The 24,234-nt window shown below is 39.1% G+C and overlaps 1 protein-coding gene across 1 annotated transcript in view; it reads left to right on the top strand.

Annotated features, from left to right (window-relative positions):
* Positions 1-722: 722 nt before the first annotated feature.
* DOK6 (docking protein 6) overlaps positions 723-24,234 on the top strand; it is a 241,777-nt gene continuing 218,265 nt past the window's right edge. The window contains exon 1 of the mRNA XM_063165446.1: positions 723-882. Coding sequence (XP_063021516.1) covers positions 817-882 — 66 coding nt within the window. The 5' untranslated portion in view covers positions 723-816. The remainder of the gene's footprint in view (positions 883-24,234) is intronic.

Raw genomic sequence — 24,234 nt, 5'->3', positions numbered from 1 at the left:
GTGAGCAGTAATTAAACACATGGTCACCACTAAGAAGAGCCTGTGCGTGACAACTAATTTTTCAACTTCAGATGGATTTGTGCCTTTGTTGGTTTTTTTCTTCCTTCACTTCTGTAGTTTAGATATTGTTTCATTAAGTTTGTTGCACTGACACAACAGTTCCGCGTTTGCTGATGGGAGTCTGTCTGGGCGGCTTCCCGAAGGCACGAGGCTGAAGGATGCCCTCCCGGGCCGTGTTCCCGAAGGGATCTGCCACCGGAGCCGGGATGCCACCCGCCAGCCCGGAGAAAAGCGGGCAACACCGGGGCGCCCGAGGAGAGCCCCGTCCGTGCTCCCCGTGCCATGCCCGGGCTCCGCCGGGCCGAGGCGCCCCCGCCCCTCCCGGGCCCCGCGGGCAGCGCCGGCGCCGGGGGCGGTGTCCCCGCTCCGCCCCGCCCCGCTGCCGGCCCTGGGCGCGGGCAGCCGCCGAGCCGCCGCCGGGCGGAGCGGAGCGGAGCGAGCTGGGCGAGGGGCGGCGGCGGCGGCGAGGGGCGGCGAGGGGCGGCCGAGAGCGGAGCGGGGCGGAGCGGCCGCCACCCGCCCGGCGGGGCGGTGCGGTGCGGAGGGAAGCGGAGCGGCCGCGGGAGGAGCGGGGCGCGGGCGGAGCGGAGCGGAGCGCGGCGGCTGCCGCTGCCTGGATGCCAGAAGCGCCTCTGGAACCAGCGGCCGGCGGCACCCGGGAGGGCCCGGGAGAGGAGGAGGAGGAGGCGACGGCAGCGGCAGCGGCGGCGGAGGAGGACTCCGGGCGCGGACGGGAGGAAGCAGACAGCGCTTGCCATGGCCTCCAACTTTAACGATATAGTCAAGCAGGGCTACGTAAAAATCCGCAGCAGGAAGCTGGGGGTGAGTTCTTTTTCCCTTCGCCGGCCCTGCCCGGGGTGGGGGCGAGGCGCTGGGCATCGCCTCGCCGGCCTGGGGGGCGGTGGTGCCCCGGGCCGGGGCCGCCAGCGTGGGGCGCGGCGACCTGCTGCTGCTGCCGGGGCTGCTGCTGCTGCCGGGGCTGCTGCTGCTGCCGGGGCTGCTGCTGCTGCCGGGGCTGCTGCTGCTGCCGGGGCTGCTGGGGCTGCCGCTGGTGCCGCTGGTGCTGCTGGTGCTTCTGCTGGTGCTGGTGCCGCTGCCGGGGCTGGGACCTGGCTCCCGGCTCCGGAGGGGTCGGTGGGGAGCGCTGCCATTGCGCCTCGGAGGGAGCCGGCTGCTCCCCTCTCCGGGAAGGCGCCGCTCCTCCCTTCCCTCTCAGCGATCGCCCGCCAGGGTCACTGTCCGCGGAGAGCTGCGCCCCGTGCCCCTGTGCTCCTGGAGTGCCCCAGCCCAGGGCTGGCGCTCCCCTTTGGCGTCCCTGCGCTCCCCGGTCCCTCGCCTTGCTGCCTCCGGCAAGGGCTTGGGTGGGGAGAGGAAGGCGCAAACAGGAGCTGTAAACTTTGTGTACAGATTCTCCCTTTCTCTATCGCTCCCATTTCGGAGGGGCATGTTTTCAATCAGGGCAGGGTCAGAAAACACTCTGCTGATACCGGAATAACAGAGTAACAGAGAAAAGCAGGCGTGGAGGTGCGATGGTGCTCTGCCGTAGGGCACGGGGGACTGGGGAATGGGAGCCTGCAGCGCTCCGGGGATGGACCGGGAGGCAGCGGGGTGACAGCCTCATGAGCCTAAAGGCAGATACAGAGGCTGGCAGTGATTAAAACTAGGGGCAGTCTCTTAGGTGGGGGTGGCTGTTCGCAGTGCCCACCGGGATGCTCAGGGACACCGCGTGTGCTGTCAGATTGGCCATGGGCACTTTCCCCGAAGGGGTGCAGCAAATCTTGAAAAGGCAGTGAAGTTGGAGCAGAGTGTGTGCAGAGGTCAGGATTTTCTAAACTTCAGTCGGTGCCGGGAATCATCGGTTTGGGCTGTCTCCTACCCTTTGTGAGCGAACAGGAATCCTTGCTTGCACATCTGCTGATGTTGCCAGTAATCCTGAAAGGTCCAGGTGCCTGTTGGCCTCAGGCTGGGAGGAGGTCTGAGGTTCTTTGTGTTCGCTCTTTCGGTTTTCCTTCAGGTGTGCAGAAAAGTGCAGGGTCTCTACCAGCTCTCCCTTCCAGGGAGGTGGTCCCTGCTTCCCCAAAACGTAACAGCAGGGACCATGTGAAATCTGCCCTCCTCTTCCTAGTCGTGCTCTGGGAGCTTATCACAGTGCTAATATTTATCTCCTCCTCCCGCTCTCTCCCTTCCCCCCCAGATGCTGTGCGTTGCTTGCAGACACAGTGTGCAGGATGGTGGGACACTAATCATGAGTTGACCTTTGGAGCACTTTGGTGACTTGGCAGGGCTGTTAATTTCAAAAGAGCACAGAGAAGTTTGGTCCAATCCCTTAATAGCCTCAACTACAAATGTTTGAGAGATGGTGTAAATTCAAAGAGAATGGATGCTCTTGATGATTTTGCAGCCCCAAAGTCACTCTGTGCATCAGTCAAGCATTAATCTTATCTGAAGAAGCAATTTCTAAGCCTCAGTTTGTTTCTGGCAGTCCTCTGCTTAACCTTTGCTGGTCGGTTTTTCCCCTGCTCAGCAGTGTTATTGGATGGGCCCAACACAAAGCGGAGAGATGATGGTATCCCATCACCTTGATGTTAGTAGTTGGAAGCAGAGTTAGTCTATTTGCTTTGCAAATCTGGCTTTGAAGCCATCTCAAGTGTTCTTTAAGTGTGAAATTATGTATATGCATATCTCTATGTATGCAAATACTTTTATATATCTATGTCTATGTCATACGTGCAACAAATGTAGAGTTCATGTCGCAGTAATCTTGGATGATACTTGCTGACCTGTGTAAAAAAATTGTGAAGAGAGCGATATTTCATTGCAGAATGTCTTATGTGGCTTGAATATTTTGTTTTGGAGATATCTGATTTTTTTTAAGGGAGACACATAAAACTTTTTTTGCATAGATGCTTTCCATTGTCATAATGATTATTGTACCTCTACACTAAGCAGAAGGGAAATAGTTCATATGGTGTCTGTGGAGGATTTTCTCCTGCTGAAGTGTGAGAGGGTGACAATTCAGACTATACAGCCTCAGGCAGGTGGTAGTATAAGCTTAAATATGACATATGGAAATGCACATCTGAATAAATCTATTAAATACAATTTAAAAGGGATTATATTTTATAGAAAATAGCGTCAAAATTCAAATGAATGTGATGGTTGAAAGGTATGAATATGTGTGTATATATCCATAGCTAATTGGATTCTTGTGACTGAATATCTAAATTAATGCAATTTTAATTCACCCAGTGAAACATTAAAGGTTTGTCTTTTTTTCCTTTATGTCTGTCTCCAAGTTCAAACCTTAATGACTTGCACTGGAGCCGTCATTATGTAGGTGAATACATCAGTTTTCAGGGGTATAAATGTCTGCTAGCAAATGAATATTTCTAACCTCCAAAAATACAAAAATACTTAGAAGAGGGAAGAGAGCTATAGGTTCTGGAAACTAAAGCTAAGATATTTTTTAAACATGGCAATAGAATTTTATCTCTTGCTATGTTATGTTTCATTCTTACACACTGGAAGTTACTGGGTAGGTTTTTTTGGGCATAATAGTCTACATTCTTTGAATATTTCAAAGTCTCCTGAAAAGCAGATTGATTAAAACTTGGAGAGCTGAGGTGTCTAATACCAATTTTAGTGCTAGACTTGGGCAATAAAACTAATTCTAACCTTTAGGCTTGTAGCCAGTTCTTTATGGAAATTTTTCCAATTCAGCTTTTATTCTGTTTTGTTTTGTGACTGAAGGAGCCCTGGCTAGGAATCAGATGGAAGATATTTCAATAGTATATTTATATTTTATTGAAAAAAACCCACAACAACAAGCTTTCATTTGGGGAGACCTTTCTGGTAGAATTTACTTCTTTAAGAATTTAATGTACAGAAACCCAAGTAGTAAATCTTCATCTAATTGTAAAATAGAAATCTTTATGATTTTTTTTAAGAAGAAGGATGTTTACTTCTGATGTTTTACACCTATACCTTGCTGTAAGTACTTGTTACCCTTTCTGCCTACTCCCCACATACCTTCAAATTCTATTCATCGTACTCATGAAGTCAGGACTCAAGCTGGTTTCCTGTCAGTAATTGATTCTGTTCAGAAAAGTGATTTGAAGACAAAAATGATGCCTAAATCATGGAAATACATGGCAAGATGAACTACAAGAATTTGTCCTTACTTTTTTGTTTAGTGATACTTGTTCATTAACTTTTATTTTGCCTGCTTTTAACTGTAATCCTTACATGCTTGTTTACAGAAATTCATTAATAGGTAAAATGGAATGGTATATTCTTCTGACAGTCCAGTGTTTCCAAGAAGATCTCATTGTTCTGATACCTTTATGATGCTAAGGTTGCTTTTGTTGTAAGGTTGGAGAGTCAGCTGAGGAGGTGTTTACCAGCCTCTCTGTTGCTGTATTCTGACTCTGGCAGTACCATGGTTCCTGCCATGGAGATGTCAGGCCACAAAGAGCCATCCAGCCAGTCTGAACACTTAGTCTGTCTCCTTACTTTTGTTAGGCATGAACTGTACATGAAACTTTCCTCTGGTGTCTTGAAATGTCACATATCTGTTCAAGGCTTTGCAGTAGGCAAGGTCATGTGTACTTGTCACGTCTTCATCAAGGTATCACGGTGTCTTTGAAACTTAGAGACTGTAGTCATTGAGGATGACTGTAATTAAAATCTTTATAAAATCTGTTTCCCTGCAGCCTACATATGCCTTTCTTTTCAGTGCCCTGGCATTCCCACATTGTTTGATATTTTGCTTTTCTCTAATACTATATAAAGGAAAGACTCATTCTAGCAGCCATTACATTTGATCTGTGTGACCCTTCTTTGAAATAAATTTGATTGTAATGTGGTGTGCTGTTCAAATCAGAATAGGTCATTTGTGTAGTGTGGAGCAGGACTGTGCTGCCTTTGTTCTTTCGGAATCTTTCATACTTGTGTCACATTAAAATTCATATGACACAATTTTGTACTGCACTGGCTGTGCTTATAGGCTGAAACTTTCTTGTAGCAGATTGGAATCCCTTTATTGCCTCCTAATAAACTAAGCTGTGAGGATTTCATGCCTTGCTGAAGTGCTGTTTCTTAGAAAAAAAACCAATTTGATGTCACATTAGGAAGTCTAATTAAAAATGAACAAACATTGTGTCACTTTGTTTTGACCCATATCAACCTCTGAAGTCATAACCTCTGAAGTCATAATTGTTTGTTTGTTTTTGTCTTTTTTTTTTTTTTTGTCATGCCTCAGCCATAGAATGAAAGAATCCTATCTCTTGGAAATTTTCACTCTGTTTGTTAATAATTACTAATTTTTCCATGTTTCCACATACTAAGTGTAATTATTTTCTGGGTGCTTCAGTTTATACTCTAGTACATCAATCCAAAGAGAAAATTGTACCTGCCAGTCAGTCTTGACTGAGTAATAAATAATAGGTTGCTCTTAGTCACCAAATTAGAAGTTTTACCATATAACCTCCCCCTGTTTTTAACCATACTTTTACATCATTACAGATACCTTTTCTGTAAATGAACACAGTGTTTCTCCTTCTGCAGTTAACCCCGTCTTAAATCAGTCAGGACTAACAATGCTATGACTACGAACCACTGATTGCAGTTTTGCTCCTCTTGAAATAATGCAGGATGTGCCTTACAAAATCCTAACGTTCAATTGATATTGTGTGTATATTTTGGGTGAAGAAAGAAAAGGGACCTGCAAAATTTCTTGGATTTGAGATTACATTGATTGATCACACTGGCTCAGCAAGTGGGTCATGATGAATACAGAGTGCAAAGTAAAGGTTCTTCTGTTTCTTTGAGTTGCCACAGCATATACAAAGAAACAAACAAACACATGGAAAAGTACAAACAAGTAGTGCAGCTGGAATGGATAACCTTTCCATAGATTGTTTTATATTATTATCTATTGGAAAGGTGTTCAGCCTGATTGTAAGCACCAAGACTGCCATTTGTATAACCACATCCTGACTGGTGATGAAAACTGAGTTGCATCTTGAAGTATGAAAATAATTTGAATGAAACTATAAACCCTTACTTCCTAGTTATAATAAATTCATTTAAATTTTATAAAGCTCCAGATGGACAGGATTTAGATCACAGATTCCTTCCTCATAAAGGAGTTTCTTTTTCACCATAGTTCAAGGCAACCTGAGATATGGAATTAAAAGGATTTCAGTGTAATCCATTAAAGAAGCTAGTCACGTTTGCTACTTAATACTGAAAGTATCATTTAAAATACCAATAATTACTCCTTTCATTCCTCTTGCTACAGTTATGTGAATGGATTTGAAGAATTAAAAGGAAAATACATGGATTTCCAATTTGGTCATTGTGGAAAGAACAATTGTCTTGAGCTTCTGACCATTTTTTTATTGATTAAGCCTATTGTACAGGAAGTTGAAAGAAATATCTTGCAGCCATGGTAAACAAGGACAAAAAGTACCACAACTTTTTATGCTAATGTTTGTGTTAAAGCAACTTGTGGGTCAGGTTTGTGGTAAGAACTTTGAAGTTGGCTGTGCTTCCCAGTTATTTTCTTGATGTGCTTTTCCACCTCTTCATTCCCAAGAGGTGTGATAGCCAAAGGGCTAGTAATTTTGTAATGGATGGCACTTACGTAGAGTCAAATAGTTCCCTTTTGTAGATAGCATATCACATCCATGTTATCAATGGATTATAGATGTTTCTATTTTTACTCTTGTGTGTAATGCCATTGGCCTCAGTGAGATTACACATTAGCTATGTGAAGATTACACAAAGAAGTGTTTGTACAGACTCTCACTTGCATATTGTGAGATGGTAAAATTTTATTGAGAATTTGTTGTATCTCCTGCAAGGACTTCTGTTTTTCATTTAGGAATCTGTCATTTTTGTCTTATAATGGACATTACAACCTGATGAAAAGACCCAGCGAAAAGACCCTGAAGTCAATTTAAGGAACCCATTAACTTTGGTGGCTTTGGTTCAGTGTCCATGTGGGAACATTAGCCACATGCATAGAACATGAATTTCCTTGTTGTAAAATGCCTTTCAAATCCTACTCAAAGGAATTGTCCTTTCTGAAATTGGTAATTGTGGAAGGAACATGCTCTGTGAGTCCTTGAAATATACAAGGAATTATTCATGTAATTCCAGTAGTGAGTTTTCTTCCTAGTTTTTTAGAAATAATCTCTCTTCGAATCATTCATTCAGATTTTTGCAAGCAGTGCAAAATGCTTTATAGCTGTTGCCTGGCAACAACATATTCAGGCAACAGCGTATGTGAGTCAGTTGTTATATGTTTATATATGTGGCTCTGTATAGAGCATATGTTTTAGATAGATACCAATGAGACATTTTAAAAAAGACGTGCTGTGAAATGCTCTTTTTAAAAATAATAAAATTAAAATAAAGGTTTTGGGGTCTATGTTACCCTGGAAAGTTTGTCTTTTGTTTTAGGTTATGTGAAAGATCAGCTGGCTGAATGGCTTTTCAAAAATGTCATGATGTAGTTAATATACTTCCATTCAGTCTGAGCAAGCAGTGTAAAATATTCTCTTTGTTGAAGGCAAGCAATATTTTACATGTATGGATGCTAAATTATATCCCTCTCTGTTCTTTAAATTAATAATGTGTTATTGAACCAAAAAGTGGGTCTTTTTACTGTGTACTGTAGCCTTTCATGTATACAATATTTGAAATAATAATTGCAAATGTTGCACTGCAATTTTTGTTTTTAATCTTGCAACTTGCAGTGCAACTCTAAGATTCAAAATGATTTGCTGTATTATTGTAATGAATTACAGTTTGATTGACATTTTTTTCTGGAAAAAATACAGACTTCAACTCTACATACTATGAAATTTCTTGAAGAAAATCAATAAAGAAAAACAAGAAAATCTTTTTCTATTGTGGAGAAAGTTTATGTGGTAGGACAAAATTGCAAACTTAAAAAAAAAGATTTTAGTGAGAGTAGAGTGTGTGCAGTAACTGTCTTGACACTTGGGCACATTAATGTTTATTTTAGTATTCAGAAAACATGTTCACACATCATGTCTGAGGAAGAAAATCTGTGTGATTGATAGATACAGCTCATAAACCACTATATCTGAAAACCTTGTGCAAATCAAGAGAGTTCCAAACAGTGAGATTTGCAGCTGGCATCAGAATTGAATCTGCTGTCTCCAGGAGTGCTCTTACTGGCTAGGATAGGGTAGGATAGCCTTCTTGCAAAGAGTTTTGGAGATGAATGTTAATTTTGAAGTCTACTTAGAGATTAAGGGGAAAAAAAAGCCTTTTGTAAGGTAGTTATGAAATATGCTTCTTCTCAAAAGTGATCTCCCCTGCAAAATAAGTCTTCTACATTCTGACACTTTTTAACAATTGCAATGTGTGAAACATGGCATCGCTGTCATACTGAGAGGTTACAAGCCCATGCAAATGGAGCCTCACAGGAATTACTGTTCACTTAAGATGCACATAAATTAGGAAGATAATTAAGGGAAGTGTGTAAATCTTTTAAAAGATTGATCTTCTTTCTCTCTGTTGTTCAGTTGCCAAAATGTCCCTCATCATCTCCGGCTTATCTGGGCTGAACTTTGGAAAGGTTGTATTCATTAACATGTCAGTGAGGAATTAGGAGCGCGCAGCATTGACTAGAGCTGGAGGGAAAAGTTACACTGTGTCTGCTGGAGGAAGGGCTCTTTGGCATATTTCCCCTACCTGCTCATGGCAAAAAGAATTAATAGCGAAGTTTAATATCGAAAGGCTGTCACTGCTGTAGAACCAAATTACTGCCATTTCTGAGAAAGAAACCCTTGGTACTTGCATTACTCTTTGTTTGTCCCTGGTCTTTTTCTTTATATGAGACAATCTTGCTCTGTGGTACCCTGCCCTCAGAGTGAGTTGTATATTCTCATTCCTCATGCAAACACTTTTTTTCCTGCAAAGAGAAAAAGAGTTCATGAAATCTTATAAATCAAGAATACAAAGGAGTTTTCTGAATGAGTGGTCATAATTAGTGGTTTTGTACGGTGCCTAAAAAGAAGAGGAAGCTTCATTTTAACTGAAGTTGGCGTGTTCAATTATTAATTGCTAGATTGATATGATGATAATAAGGTGTATGATGTGTATAATATATATATAAAAGTATGACAATAAATCCCCTAATAGCAAAGGGTGGAGGCTAATTTTCATAGCTGTAGCAAGGTTATTAAAATAAAAGATATTTTGCTGAGTTTTATTTTCTGTAATTCTAGTATCTTAAGCTACAGAATGAATTCTAGAGCTTTTTGCACTGTGGATGAAATAACCTCTCTCGAGAAGACAAAAATCTTTGTACTGATATGTTGGACTCAGTATTAGAAAAGTTAAATTTTAGTCTTTTGTTATCTTGAGCACTTTGATTCATTCCAGCCTTATTCTCAATTATACTAAGCCCACTGTACACTACAAAAATTAAATCTAAAGCTGTGTTAAAGCCCCTTATACCAGCATAGTGAGTGCTTTTAGTGTAAATGGGAAACGTTTCTGAGCTTAACTTTTCTGTTTTTACAATTAGTATAATCTCTTCTCACCCATGATTTCTTTATTTCGTTTGTCTCAAATATAAACTCATGTTAAGTTCTTTAAAATTAATATGTTGGCTAATGCTGACTGTGGTCAAAATATTTTTAGATGCTACAACTCTATAGAGAACACCAGAATAATTCATACTTCGGTTTTGATTTTTGAATTTCATAACTGTGGAATGTCTGAGGTTGAAAGGGATCTCTGGAGGTCACCTGATCCAACCTCTCTCTCAGGCAGGGTTGCTGTCTGTTTTAATATGATTTGAAGAGTTTTTGGTTGAAAGGAAACTTTTGGTTGTGTTTCATTTAATTCTTCTATGGATTTTTTTTTTTTTTTACAGTCAGGATTTGTTCTGTAATTTTTTTTAGATTTTTTTATATAAAGAAGGAAAATGTTGTGCATTTTCTACCCAGATTTTACTGATAGAAAATACTGCTCATCAGTTTTCAGTGTTCTTCTTAGAAACAAGTGTCAGGAATAGGAATGCTAGACGTCTGAAGTTGGTAACTTTGATAGGCCCTATGTTTCTTTTGCCCTGAGAAAAAAATTAAAGAACAAAATTGAAGTGGAGAACTTCACTTTTTAAAGTGGATATTGAAATGTTTAAGGTAGAATTGTTCACATCTTACTTGGCAGAACAATCCTGAAAGCTGAGGATGGTGCATGAGACAATTTCATAACTGCTTGGGTTGCTCGTCTGCAGTTGTGAGTGTAAATTTCTGGCTTCGGCCATTCAGAAAAGCTGTCTTTGTCAAATATATGGCACATAGAGTAACAACCCTATTTTAAAGCAGGGGATGGGTTAAATATGTTACTGCGACATTGTTTTCCTTTCCTCGTGCAGTGTCTTACTGGCCAGGTTTTGAGATGACGTCGCTTGCCTCATCTCCAAATTTTATAAAAGGCATATTCTTCCACAAAAAAGTTAGAAACTCCTTACTCTGTAGGCTTATGTGAAGCATTCTGCTACGAATTGCTACTACTTAGCCTTAAGTTGTATGTTTTACCCATAATATCTAGGAGCCCAGCAGGGGGAATATGTATTTGCGTGGTCCTACAGAGGAAGGTCCGTGGGACTTAGTGCAGGTTGTAGGGTGGAGCAGTTGAGTCCCCTCACAGAGCCTACAGATAACAAAATGCATTGTTTCTTGAGGAATTCTACCTCCACAATATGTGCAATAAAAGAGCGCTACAGAAGCAATTATTCAGAGGAAATATATAAGGTTGCAAAAAAAAAGAAAAAAAGAGAAAAGTCAAATTATGGTTTGCCCATAATAGTAATACTATACTGAAAGCTTCCAGAAGATTTGTAGCATTCAATATTGTCAGGGTACTGGTTTGCCTATAACAAAAAAAGTATTTTTTTCCTGCACAAAAGGAATAATTTTGAGATCACTGAAAGATTGGTATCTTCTTCAGTGTGTCATAGCTTAAAGAAAAAGGTTGAAGATGTAGTGGGTAGCCTTTGCTAAGATTATTTGTTGAACCTTTTCCATTATCAACACACGTAGGTGATGATGTATTAAATGAAGTTGAGTTCCCTCATCATGTTACATTTTTCCAATTACTGAATAATCTGGATGTCTGGGGTTTTTTTGATAGTGAAAATTCTAATGTAGAACCATCTAAAGGAAAAATAAGAGAAAGGAAGCTACTTTTGGCTCCAAGTGTGAGCATGTAGATGAATTAGATCATCTGTTTCAGGTGTAGATAATAGTTACCTTGACTAGATCTCACTGCTCAATGTAAGCACATCTTTAATTTCTTCTGACGTGTTGTAAGATCAAATGTTTTTTACTGGGAAAGCTGTGCAACAGACAAAAAGTTTCTCAGCACTAAATCTGCATTTGTACATAAATTTTGACTGGTGAGAATTAGTGAAAATTAGTTTTGCAAAAAGCAGAGTGAAAAGTCCTGAGATCTATCTTCCCCAATGGACCAGAATCTCTGACAGCTGTGATTCCCAGTAATGACATGTGATGTAGTACATTTATAAATATTTTTAAAAAATATAGCAGAAGAAATAAGTGCAAGGAAGGAAGCAGTCTGCTGTAGTCTGATGTTGTTGCAGAAAAACAAGAATAGAATTATTTTATGGTCCCAGAGGTCTTAATAAAGAAGAAGACTGCAGTTTTTTAAAGGTGAAGTAGAGACATTAATGCAAAGGCTCTCTTTCTAGAATATAAGCTAATACACATTACCGGAGTTGTCCAAGACCCAGGGGCCAAATGGAATATTGCGGAGTCACGGCCGTTTCAGAAGGTTCAGGTTATTTTGAAGAATTAGGTCTGAATGCTTGTAGTGTATCATTAGAGATGACTCTTTTCAGACATTTCCTAATCATTTGGGATGAAGATAATGCTTACAAATCATGAAAGAGAGCTGTAACTAATGGTAACAGCTTAGCAGCTGGCAGAGAACATTGGCTAAACTATCGGAATTAGGAATCTGAGGTACATTGAAAATGGAAACCTCACAGTGAGAGGTAAGGAGGAATCTGTGGAGCAGCTATGGAATAGATTTATATGAGATTTATGGCCAATGAGAGGAAAATTTATACTGGTGGACCTCACAGTGCATTTATTTGAGGATAAACTTTGCTGTAGCAGCCTTTATACAATAATATACCTATAGTGTTTAGATGTATCGCTTTGGGATTTTTTCAACTGAAGGAGAAACTGGAAAAGTAAATGCTACTTGTAAATATTTTTGACATGATTTTGACATGATTGTAACATAATGCATTGTATGTCCCAAGAGAACCCAGAGGTTAAATATGTTTCAAAATGGTTTTGGAAGTGTATTTTCCAGAATTCTGGATGTCAGAAAAATAATTTTTGCCTGGATTTTTTTTTCTCTCTTCTCTGAAATGGAAAATCAGTATTTTGTGCTGTGTTTCTGTATAATATTATTTTATGGCTTAGAGTCATTTTGCTTAAAAAAAAAGAATATTCAAGATGAATCTATCCTGTGCTGCAATCTAAATTAATGGAATTTAAAACTAGCGAGGTGGTGCCTCTTGTTCAATTCTTCAGAATTCTTTCTTTCTTCCACCCCTGGCTTACCTGAAACATTTCCTAGACCGGGATAACTAATTGATCTTCAGATAGCAAAACTAACAGTTTTCCTTTCTGTAATTTCGAAGTTACAGGAAAGAATATATACCCATTCTCATTTAAACAAATAATACTTACTCGATTTACTTGTACTGATTAAAAGGGACTGAACTAATGGGCCAAATATCTGCTTGTGGGTAGAGAAGCATATGAAGGAATACTGTGTTCTTCTGTACATGCCAAGCTTTTAAGTTTAGGAAATCGTAAGAAGTTGTAAATAAAATTGATTTTGCTGACCTGAGCTAACCTGCAGTGGTGGCACAGCGTCACTGTCGCTGGTGCTCAGGGCTGAGCCGAATGCACAAAAGATGAAATGAGTTAAGCAGGAGATCTGAAATGGGGAATGCTGCTAGCCACCCTTTGAAGTCAGCTTTAGAGAGCTATAAAACAAAGCAGAGCTGACTGCATAGCCATTAAGATGATCGTGACTGAAATAGTGAGAATGGAAACTCAACTAGCAATACATAATTACCAAGAGATTCTTGATTTTTGTCACTACTGTTTATTCATTAAGTTAGGCTTGCAGTGACTTTATAAACAAATACAGAGGAAGGACCTCTGGTGAAGAGGGCCAGACCTTCCCTAGACTGTGCAAGTGTCTCTGAAAGGGTGTGTGTTTGCAGGTGTCACACACCAGCCTCGGGGCTCACCGTAGCAGTGCTTTGACCAAGCTTCATTCGGTCAGTCCTTTGTTACAGCAATTTCATAAAATTCTGTCAACCCCAGCAAGTGCTATCAAAACCTAAGCTGGGCAGAGCAGATTCTCATCTTCAAAATTCTTTTCCCAGGTAGGCAGGTAGTTTTAGGACTGCATCCCATGTAAATGGGATTTGTTCAGATTTCATGCCTCAGCTTTTCTTCAGAATCGGGAGGGTTAAAAAACTCAATTTCTGAACCCAAAAATTGAAATGCTTGTGTAATATTTTGTCCTCAGGACCAGATGCCTTAGGCATAGGCCTTTAATCCCTGTGCCCTAGTTACAGCAATTAAGGTTCATGAAATATAAATTTTGTTACATATGCATCTTGGTTTCTTCTTTTTTCTTCAGTTTCAAAATCAGTCTGAAATATTAATGATCATATTAAATGGACTCCGTTATGTGAATTGCTGTTAATATTGCATTCCAGTTATCCTTAACAGATGCAGTGAATGACATTTTCTAACATTTAGACTTAAATGCACGTTCTCTTGTTGAAGGAAATCTTGACTTTAATAACAGAGTTTCTTTGTAGGTCTGCCTCTTTATCTGCATTTAAGTAAAAAGTTGCTGAAGGTATGCAGCACTTTGGAAAACCATGGCTTATAATTGTTCATGATTTCTAGTGCTGCAGTGCAAATTAATCATTGTGGAACTGTGCTGGGGAGAACAGAAATGCCTAACAGCATTGTGGTCCCTGCCTGAACGAGCTTGCACTCCAACATCTGAGATGTTAAACCTATCCTTCAAAGTCTCATGGCGTTTTTTTTTCACTGAAAGATTTCTCTCAACCTATATCCATCATTCATTTCTGCCATCCTGTCTATGCAAATGGATTTCTGAAGCTTGATTATAACAGTTCCTTTCTCCCTCCATACTGATGAAGAAGTGGTCACTCATTTGAATGATGTCCCCATCAGTACAGGTTTTTTTTGGGACCAATGATGAGTAATGAGGGTGCAGAAGTGGAAAACCAATTTCAATTAAATGGTTCAATAAAAGAAGTGCTGCCTGCATAGCAACAGGTATAGCCATGCTAGATTATATCTCACTTATAGAGATAGTAGTCCCTTCAGTATAGATATGAAGGCTCTCAAATGAAAAATTCACAGCCTTCTGGGGGGTTTGTTTTTGTTTTTGGAGGCAGAGGCGTATGTCACTGTAAAACAACTATATGTACTTTAATGTGGCCAGAAAAGAGGCACTTAGCTGTTCCACTGCAAAAAGAATGAGTTAATAAACCCAGCACACAATCTGTCTCTGCTGTAGCTCTTGGCACACAACAGCCCTAATTGGTGGAAGCTATTGAGGCCTTAATTGCTGATTTTGCAGTACTGCCATGTTTACTGATAAGGTTTAATGCAAGCTAAAATTTGTTAACTAGAGAGAAACAGTCACACTTGCGTGAAGAGTGTGAGGACAAACAGCAGGCTTTTCTGAAGCACCAAATGACAACGAGGTATCTCAGCACGTGGAATCATTAGATTTGTCCTTTGAGACTCCTGAAAGGCCTTTCTTTGAGCAGAAAAGCAAGAAAAACTTTGTGTCATACAGCTAGTGCTGAAATAAGCCTATAGTTGAAGTGATAGTGTTCACCTCCCTGATTTACGTGATGTTGCTCTGTTCTGAATAGATGAAGGGCCATTGTATTTAAACATTAAGACCTTTAGTTCTTGAACTGAGATATCCTCACATTTTTAACATTATTACTACACTATAATTCAATGGCCTTTTGAGCTACTAACCTGCTGTTTCATTTCTGAACTATTAAGTTAAAAATCATTGTTACTGGTATTTGAGTTTATGAGTAGTAATAAAAATACCAAGTAGTGATGTTATATGGCTGTTTATGTCCAAAAAGCTAAAAGGGAAAGTAAATGGAAATGTGTTTTGTACTTAATATAACACTCTGGAAGTGCCATTATTTTGTGTCTTAGCATGTTTTTGTATACTGCATGCATAGCTTAGAGCAGAGGAAAGTGTAAGATGCTAGCTGAGTGAAAAGCAGATGCTGCTGTGAGCTCCTAATGAGTTTTTTCTTTCATGTTTGAGAAATGTGACAGTATTCGAAGAGATTTTGTGCTTGCATATGATTAGGATCTATTTAAAACTGTTGTGGACATACTGTATCTAGAGTGTATTCTCCAAGCATCTCACACAGTTCATAAAATGTGCATCTGCATGTGTATAAAAAAGCAGATATTGGAAGTACCTTAGCACAGTGCTTTAATCCAATATTTATTAATGTTCAGGAGATGAGAAACGTCATGTTCATCAAGTGTACTGAGAAAACTAATAGTAATTAGCATTATATTAATTTTTTCTGCAGCTTAAATGGAAATTGTGTCAAACATACATTAATTATGATTGTAAATTTTCTCTACTCCTTAGACCAATTTTGTTTCAAACCGTATTCAGTTAAGTGAGTTGTAACTCCATGTGGATCTATGACAGTATAAAATATTAAGACTTGTATTACATAGTGGTTTAGATACATAATAAAACATCTTTAAAGCTGTTTAGACACATAACAAGACAGGTTGGTTTTGAGTTTCCTCAGGGCTCTGCACTTCTGTAGTAGTCCTTGTTGGTTCAGTAGTTTTAGCCTTGAAAGGCTGATAGACAAAACAAACCTACCATCAGTAAGGCCGTGCTTAAAACTTATCTATGCAGATGTGAGAGTTGCTCCCAAGTCCAAGGCAACAAGGGCTGTATCTTTCTGCTGGTTTTAAAAACCTTGGGGGTTTGCAAGTCTGGCTCACAAGAATGACCTTCTTGCCAGGCTGTTTGGCAGACTTGTGTGGATATCCATGGAATGGGTAGCACTTCGTTCTTTAAGCAGTCTGATTCAGAATCCACTAATGTCTGCTGATGTTCTGTTACCCACAGATGCAGCAAAATCTATCTAAATCCTGTTAGTTTTACTAAAATTTGAATAGCAATGTATTTCAAGAAAAGTTATGGAAAATGCAAAATAATTTGCAGTAGCACAGATCCATTGTCTCTTTAACTCCAAAGCTGTGTGCTTCCTTGTGGGTGGGGTTTAAAAAAAAAAAAACAAAACCAAAAAACAAACAAACAAAAAATCACCCACCAGAAACCAAACCAAAAATAGAAAAAAGCCCCCTAAAAAACAGAAAAAAATACCCAACAAAAAACCAAAGAGAAAGGAAAAAATATGTCACTTTCTTTCCTTTCTGTTGCCAAGAAACAGTTACAGAAATGCATCTATCTACTCCCTTAGCATAGAAAAGGGTCTTCTGTCAAATACCAGTGGCAGCAAGTCATAAGCTTTTCTCTGCCTTTCCTTTCACCTCACTGAAGTGTGAAACAAACAATATAAGATAGTAAGTTTTTACTAAGATAAAGTGGGAAATAAACTAATACATTCTTGAACTAGGTAACATTTTAGACATATTAAATCTTGCACGTAATCTGGATGTGAGTGTTGGCAATATTATATTACAGTTCTGTCTTTAATTTTCTACCAGTAATTTTGAAATAGCATTTCCTGCATGAACTTTATGAACTAAATCCTGCTTGTGCTAATTCCTGTATAGTGCTTTACTGTCAATGGTCATGAAAGTTTTTGTTTTATCTCCTGTTCCAATTCTTTTCTGGGATACTTTCTTCCCCTTATAAATTGTGATGCAGAATTAAAATTTGTAGGACAAAGTTTTAGAAGAATAAAATGTGACTTGTTTTTATCTTTCTATAGAATATATTAGCACAAACATGATGGTATTTTTTCTGCCTACCGCAATGCTGAGAGAGGTGGTAATTCCAATATTCTGTGTAAATAGCAAATCAAAGTTATGAAACATAAAGTTTATAGTCTAATGCACATTAAAATTGTGTGTTAATGGACATTATTATTTGCTTTATATTCTACAATAATAATTCCACAGTTTGGTCTGTTATTGGACTTTAGCTGTCCAGAACTTTTATTTGCTTTACCAGAAGTAAACAAATTTCAAATAGAAAATTGCCTTTGTTAGTAATTGATACTTATATATTTGTCTAATCTGAAATCAGTGGTGAGATAAATAGTTTGTTATTATTCCTTTCCTCTCTCTAATCAGTAGAGGGCTCTACCAAGCTAGTCAGTTTCTGGTCATGGTGTTTGCATTTGATTGAGGGTGTTTGAGTGATTTGAGTAAGTAGTTAGGATGTTTGCCAATGAAGGAGGTTCTTGATAACTTTTTTTTCTCGCATGTAAATTAAGAAGAAAGCTCGTGGTTAACACATACAATGCAGATATTTCAGGTGCTAATTTTACTTAAGTGTTGCACTCCTGTGATTGACAGTCATATCCTAGGGCATCCTGTACTCATTTACTACTTTGTATGTATATGTTTCAGCAAAATATCTTGGACTAAAGAGAATTTCCTGCTTTAAAAAGCAGTGGACAAAATGGTTTAATTTGAATATAATAATAATAGTAATGAAAGATTTAATAAGAATGAAACAATTTATATTTTCATACCTCTATTCCAGTTGGATTCCTCAATTCCTTTAAAAAACTTACTTGTGAGTTCTTGTCCAGTATATTCTTCTGTTTGCTGTTGTCATTTGTATAAGGCAAACAGAATGAATAATAACTTATATTCTTTTCTGTCATGTCTGGTTTTAGGGCAGACATCTGATCTGATTTTAGCAAGTAGGAGTTCTACTACTCCAAGAGAATTTTTCCAAAATTTCTGTGGACCAAGGCATGCAGTCTAGGAAGAAAAAAAAATTAAAAAAGAAGAAGAAAAAAAGGCTGAAATGAAGAAACAGTTTGTTTCCATAGTTGCATTTTCCGCTTACAATTCTTTGATGCATCATAAATGTAGAAAGCATGGCTATTAACTTGATTCACTCTCTTTCACAATACAATGTCGCTGCTCTGGAGAGAGATTTCAGACAGTGCTGGACAAGCAGAAAATAGATGTGGTGAAACAGAAATAGCTGTTGGAATGAGCAAATGAAGGAAACTTTAGAAACAGCAATATAATGTATGAAAAACATGTTCTAAATGAGGAATAAAGGAATATAAGCTAGATAGCTAAAATTGCAGCTTCTAGTTTCCAGCATTGTTACACTTGTTATAATGGGACTCTAAGCCTGCAATACTTGGTAGTCTTGTGTAGGAGGGATTTTCTGCAGGAGGAAAGGTCCTACCTGATTCCTTACCATGGGGCTGTTTTAACTGCACACTAATATGACAGCATGTTCTAACAGGATAATATATAAGCTCACACATGTTGCAATACAGTCATTAAATTTTAAATGTTTGGCTAGATCTGCCTTTTGAATTTCCTTTCTCACAACTGCAGTGGTTACTAATGTATTATTGATGTAACTGGAAAAAAAACCCTGTAAAATTTCAGGCACTTGACTGGTCACGTTTGGAAACACAGCTAAACACATGATGTCAGATATCGTTTTCAAAGAAGATAAAGCAAGCCTGGGATCATCCAGTTCAGGGATGCTAATCATATATGGTCAGGATAAACATAAAAGGGAAAGATTAGGGAAGATAGGTTCATATTTTAGTTCCAGGCTTCAGTTGGCCCTTTACTACCTACATTAAGGCAATTCAACAGTCATCTATGATGAATAATAGAGAAAAACCAGCTACAATTTGTGTTTTGCTCTCTCAAACTCTCTGAACCTCTTTCTTTTACACATCTGCTGTCAGTGCTGTTGAGTCAGCAGCTTACCTCAATTCCAGTAATCAAAACTCTAAAAAATTTCTTTCCTGCTTTTGTTTGCCCCACAAAAGCAGCTTCTGTCAACATAATCTCCTTTCATTTTATAGAATCAAAGAATTATTAAAGTTGGAAAAGACTTCCAAGATCATCAAGTCCAACTTTTTACTAAACACCACAATGTGAACTAACCCATAGCAACAAGTGCCATGTCCAGTTGGTTCTTTAATGCTCCCAGGAATGGTGACCCTACTTCTTCCCTGTCAGCCCATTCCAGTGCTTGACAATGCTTTCTCTGAAAAAAATTCTCCATAATGTTCCACCTGAGCCTTTCCTGGCATGGCTTGAGGCCATTTCCTCTTGTCCTGTCCCTACTTACCTCTGTTCTTCATCTTTTCCCTCGTGGAAATCTACCCATGAGTCTCCAAAGATTTAATTTCTATCCAAGGTCGCAGGACTTTGGACTTATCAAGGTTTGGCAGCTGGAAAAGTTACATTTGGCAGTATGACCATTTTCTTTGGAGCCCAGTTAATGCCAGCACACTGCTCAAGCTTTGCTCTTAGCTAATATCTTCTCTACTGGAGGCCTTGAAAACTGCAGACAATTAAGATAATGTTTCTCTTGGTTTCATCTCTGCAAACAGCCATCATACTACCTCTTTGTCAGCGTTGTAAATTCTCTTTTTCATATTAGAAGCAGTACTTGAGGTGATACACAAATCACAACCAGTATTTCTGGCTGGACACCTTTTATTCAGTAAGGCAATGTACTCAGAAGCAGGGCACTGTGCAGGCGTGCCTGGAGGGGCTTCTAGTTGGGTATTGAGGAAGAGCTTCAGGGGGCTGTTCATTTATCAGGTCTGCAAATGATGCTGTAGCCTTGTCTGTGAGCACCAGGAGCTCCTTCTTCGGTGTCATGAGCCGTACAACACCTTGCTGATGTTTGTGTGTGCCTGTGTGCCTTGTCCTTCTAGCAAGCCTGCCAGCATCAGGGGTGTAGCAGCTCCTGCAGGCTCAGTGGGACAATTGGTCTCCAGAGCTTATCAGTCCTTGGGAAACTCTCACATGCTGCTTTCTCAGCAGTGTTAGATTCAAATGTGTTTCCTCTCTTTGGACAGTTTTTGCTAACTAGTTTCTCCAATCAAACATTTAAGAGCCTTTTCTTGTCACAGGAAGTTCCATGGTTTGATTTTCTGCTATGTGATTCTTGTCTCATCAGTGATGAGAATAATCTTTTGCAAGCTCTGTGTTCATATTTCACACTCCCTTTTCTGCTTGTTGTCTTGGTAATAATCATCACTATTAGATTAAATCTGAATAAGAAGCTTCCAGCGAGTGGAACTGATGCAAAACTAAGTGCCGAGTGAGAAGACAACCCATGCAGAGTGAAAGAATGCCAAACTCTTTATTTGTAAAGTGCAGAAACATGTGATAAGAGTAACAGTCTTATTTATGGCATTGAGAATCAGTGTCCTCTCATGTAGTTAATGTGGCTGCTCAGCGAAATTCATTCTTCTTTTTTTTTTTTTTTTTTTGATTGTGTGTTTATGCAATGATGCTACCCTGATGGAAAAGCAAGCAGGAGGTTGATTGAACACAGCATTAAAAGCCCAGCTTGTTTTGAGAAGGTATGTAAGTGCAGACATCCTCAAAACTTTCACTGTTTTTCACACCAGTTCAAGCACTGTGTAAGTCGGTTATCTTTGTAGTCCTCCCTCTTTAAGTTGCTAGACAGATTTCATGATGCCTTAATTTAGGGTGTATTAGCTGAATGTTTCTCTTTACTGGTAACATTGTTGGAGATGTTGTTGCACAACCAAACATGCATTTACACTCGTGAACATAAAAGCCATTTTATCCTTTTACCTTATAGTCTGTGGCCTTTCTTACCTGAATAAAATGCTGATTTATTAAATGAATACTTCTTTCAATTGTGTTATGTAATTTCTGACAGAAGCATAAATAATTGTAGTAATTAAAGGGCTATGTTTGGCATTTACAACTCCTTGTTGCAGTTGAGTTAAAAAATAATAATTTTTTGTTGCAAAAATAAAAAAAGAGAAATTACCTGTGTGAATAATAGTACCATTAGATAGAGTTGTTACCTGACATTTTTGTCTAAATTCTAAAGTTACTTCCTATAATAGCTATGCATCTAGATTGTGAAAGAGATGACAAAGGAGCAGGAGTCAAGTAAAGGAATATATTTAATTTCACCAAAAATACTTTAGACAAATAGTTGAATGCAATTTAATTTATTTGAAAAATTCCCTAAGACATGTCTCTGCAACTCTGCTTAGAAGGCCATGCATAAGCCACATAGTAAGAACTTCACCTATCTAAAGTATTTCTGAATTGTCAGTCAATGAATAGCAAGGCTTCATACTGATTTGAAGTTATTATGATATGTACTATGACAGAAGCTTCTTCCTCCATGCATGCTTTTGTAGTGTTTCTCAGGACTTCTATTGAGAGATCACCTCTGGAATGACAGGAATGATAGTATTGGTAGCTTAGAGTCAGATCCCAATATAAAAGGAAAATCTTGATTTCAGTCTGTGGGATTTTAAGCTATTTTTATCTTACATAAGATAGGATTTTCCTTCCTTATGTTATGCAGTCTTTAATCTTTCCATCAAAAATGGGATCATATGTGGTTATCTTCTCACAGAAACTGGAATCTGAGAACTTACTGTATAACACTGTGAGAAATTGAATTATGCGGGTTTAAGACTGACAATTATGTGAATATGTGCTGTACACTTGTAGGCCTGGATTCAAAATTTTTCTGCATTTACTTGAGGAGTATTGAGACCTTGGGCATTTCCTGGCCTTTAGATAAAACAGCTTCACAATTTTATGTCTGAAAGGCCTTTGAGCAATTTCTATGCAGTATTGGCCTGCAACTCTCTTGTATTATCGGTGCTTTAAATTCTTGGAAGACAAGTGCTCCTGAAATGTGTCTCCTATATGGAATTGTTTTGTGGGTATTTTCCTTGAAGCTTATGAAATGAGGCAGTACAATCTTATGTCAGAACCTGGTTTTATACACTATTTCTGGTTGTTTATACTATTTCACTATCCTTTTCTTATAAGTAAATGAGTCGAACACACTGGCATTAAAGGAGAGCTGAGCTGACCTCAGTACATATCCAAGCACATAGGTGGCAAAGCACTGAGAGGACAAAGGTATCTTTCATTTTACATAGGATGCAATATGAGGAAGACTCCCAATGTACAATTAATGCCAGGCCACTGCTAGTGGTCCTGCAGAAACCATACAGGAAGGGATAGAGGTTGTTCTTCCTGTACAACAGATTTGGTGACCATGAGGCTGCATGGAGAATTTTGCACAGGATAACTAAAAATCTTCCTGGTTTGAGAGAGCTTGGCCATCCCTGCCCTGACAGACATTTAAAGGTCCTACAGCAGCAGCATTCAAAGATTTCTTGCACAAACTGTTATGCTGGAAAATGTTTTACATACTGGTTATATGTGTTGTGTGTAGTACAGCGTGGCTCAGCAGCAAGTCCTGCAGTAAATAACCTCTTTGTGTGTCTGTATGTTAGGAGCTTTGCCTTGGAACTGAGCAGGTCATGCTGCAAGGAGAATGGCAGTCAGATGGGGAAAGGCTCATTTTTGGGGAGCATTTCTGTCTGTGTGTTTGTTCTTACACTGTCATTGTTATAGAGCTGTTGTGTGCATCGTTTCACATTCCCACGTACCTGAGGCTGCAGGGAGTGATGCCCACAGTCCTCATGGCATCAGGCTGTGAATTGGGCAGGGAGCTCTGTGCTGAGGGTGCCAGTGGAGGCTGGATGTGATGATGTGTTTATCTGCCAGACGTAATTCCTAAGCATGTGCATGTCATGTTTCAAATAGCAGGCAATCCTCTGCACTGCTTTCAACAGGGGTGGCTGAGCCCAGACATACAAAGCTATTGAGACTTCACGTTCTTTTGGGTTAAATCTCACTTTTTCTTCAGGTTTTTCAAGAGGATCTAACCCAAATTCTAAGATCTATAGGATATGTTTGCTCAGAATCTTTTAAAACCTGTTTTTATGTGAAAAGCACAGTTGTATGAAACAAGTCTTCAAGTGTTGCAACTCTTTTCCTTCCTTCACACCCATAATGAAATGCCCTGCCATTTCCCGAGATCTTTTAGAGCAGAGAAACCAATTTGTATAATATAAATTGGTTTCATTTTGTGATATCTTGTTACTATTCAATAACAAGATTAAAATAATTTAGCACCTATTTTTAGCTTGGTTAGCATTCATAGGGCTGTTTTAATCAACCTGACTTCAGAAAGATTCCATTATGTTAAGCTTATCCCTGGCTGCAGATGAAATAATTCTGGATTAATGTCATCAAGGTGTGCTTTGAAGGTGGGAGAGTAGGTCTTACATTGATAGCAACTGTATTAATAGCTGAACGTATAATTTTTCTTGCAAAAATTGTAGAAATTTTTCTTTGGTTATGTATTCACATGACACTGACTCTTTTTTTTAGCATGGGTAAGGTGCCCTGAGAAGAGTAAAGATGCTGACAGAAGAACGGGAATCAAACTATCATCTTCACACTTGAGGTTCAATTTAATATACTACTATTTCATATGAAATTAGTTGCCTCAATACTAATAAAAGTAGGTTATTTTAAGGGTGACTTTTTATGAGAGTGGTGTAGAACTTCTCTAGCAAGTCTGACTTACTTTCTCACTCCTTTTTTTTTTGTTTTATCCTGATTTCTCAGTGATTCTTTAACTGATTTCATTCCTTCTTTACCAGAACTCTGTATCCTTTTTTTTCCTGTTTTCCTCTATAGTTACTCCAGAAGTTATCCTGAAGCCCTTGTGGCCCACTTTATGCCTTGCTCACGATGTGTAAGATCACTAGAGTTCACCTTTCCATTTTATTTTTCATTGGTAAAATGGAGATGATGTCAGCCAAAAACCACATAACATGCCTTTTGTCTTTAACACAATTAGGACCTGTACATAGAGTATGAACCTTATATCAAAAATCCTGAGTGCCTGGCTCACTTAAACCCTCTGCACATCTTTAATTAGAAATGCAGATTTTCATGTCCA

Source organism: Melospiza melodia, chromosome 1 (assembly GCF_035770615.1).
Source record: "Melospiza melodia melodia isolate bMelMel2 chromosome 1, bMelMel2.pri, whole genome shotgun sequence".
Taxonomy (NCBI): domain Eukaryota; kingdom Metazoa; phylum Chordata; class Aves; order Passeriformes; family Passerellidae; genus Melospiza; species Melospiza melodia.
This window is presented reverse-complemented; position numbering and strand designations above follow the sequence as displayed.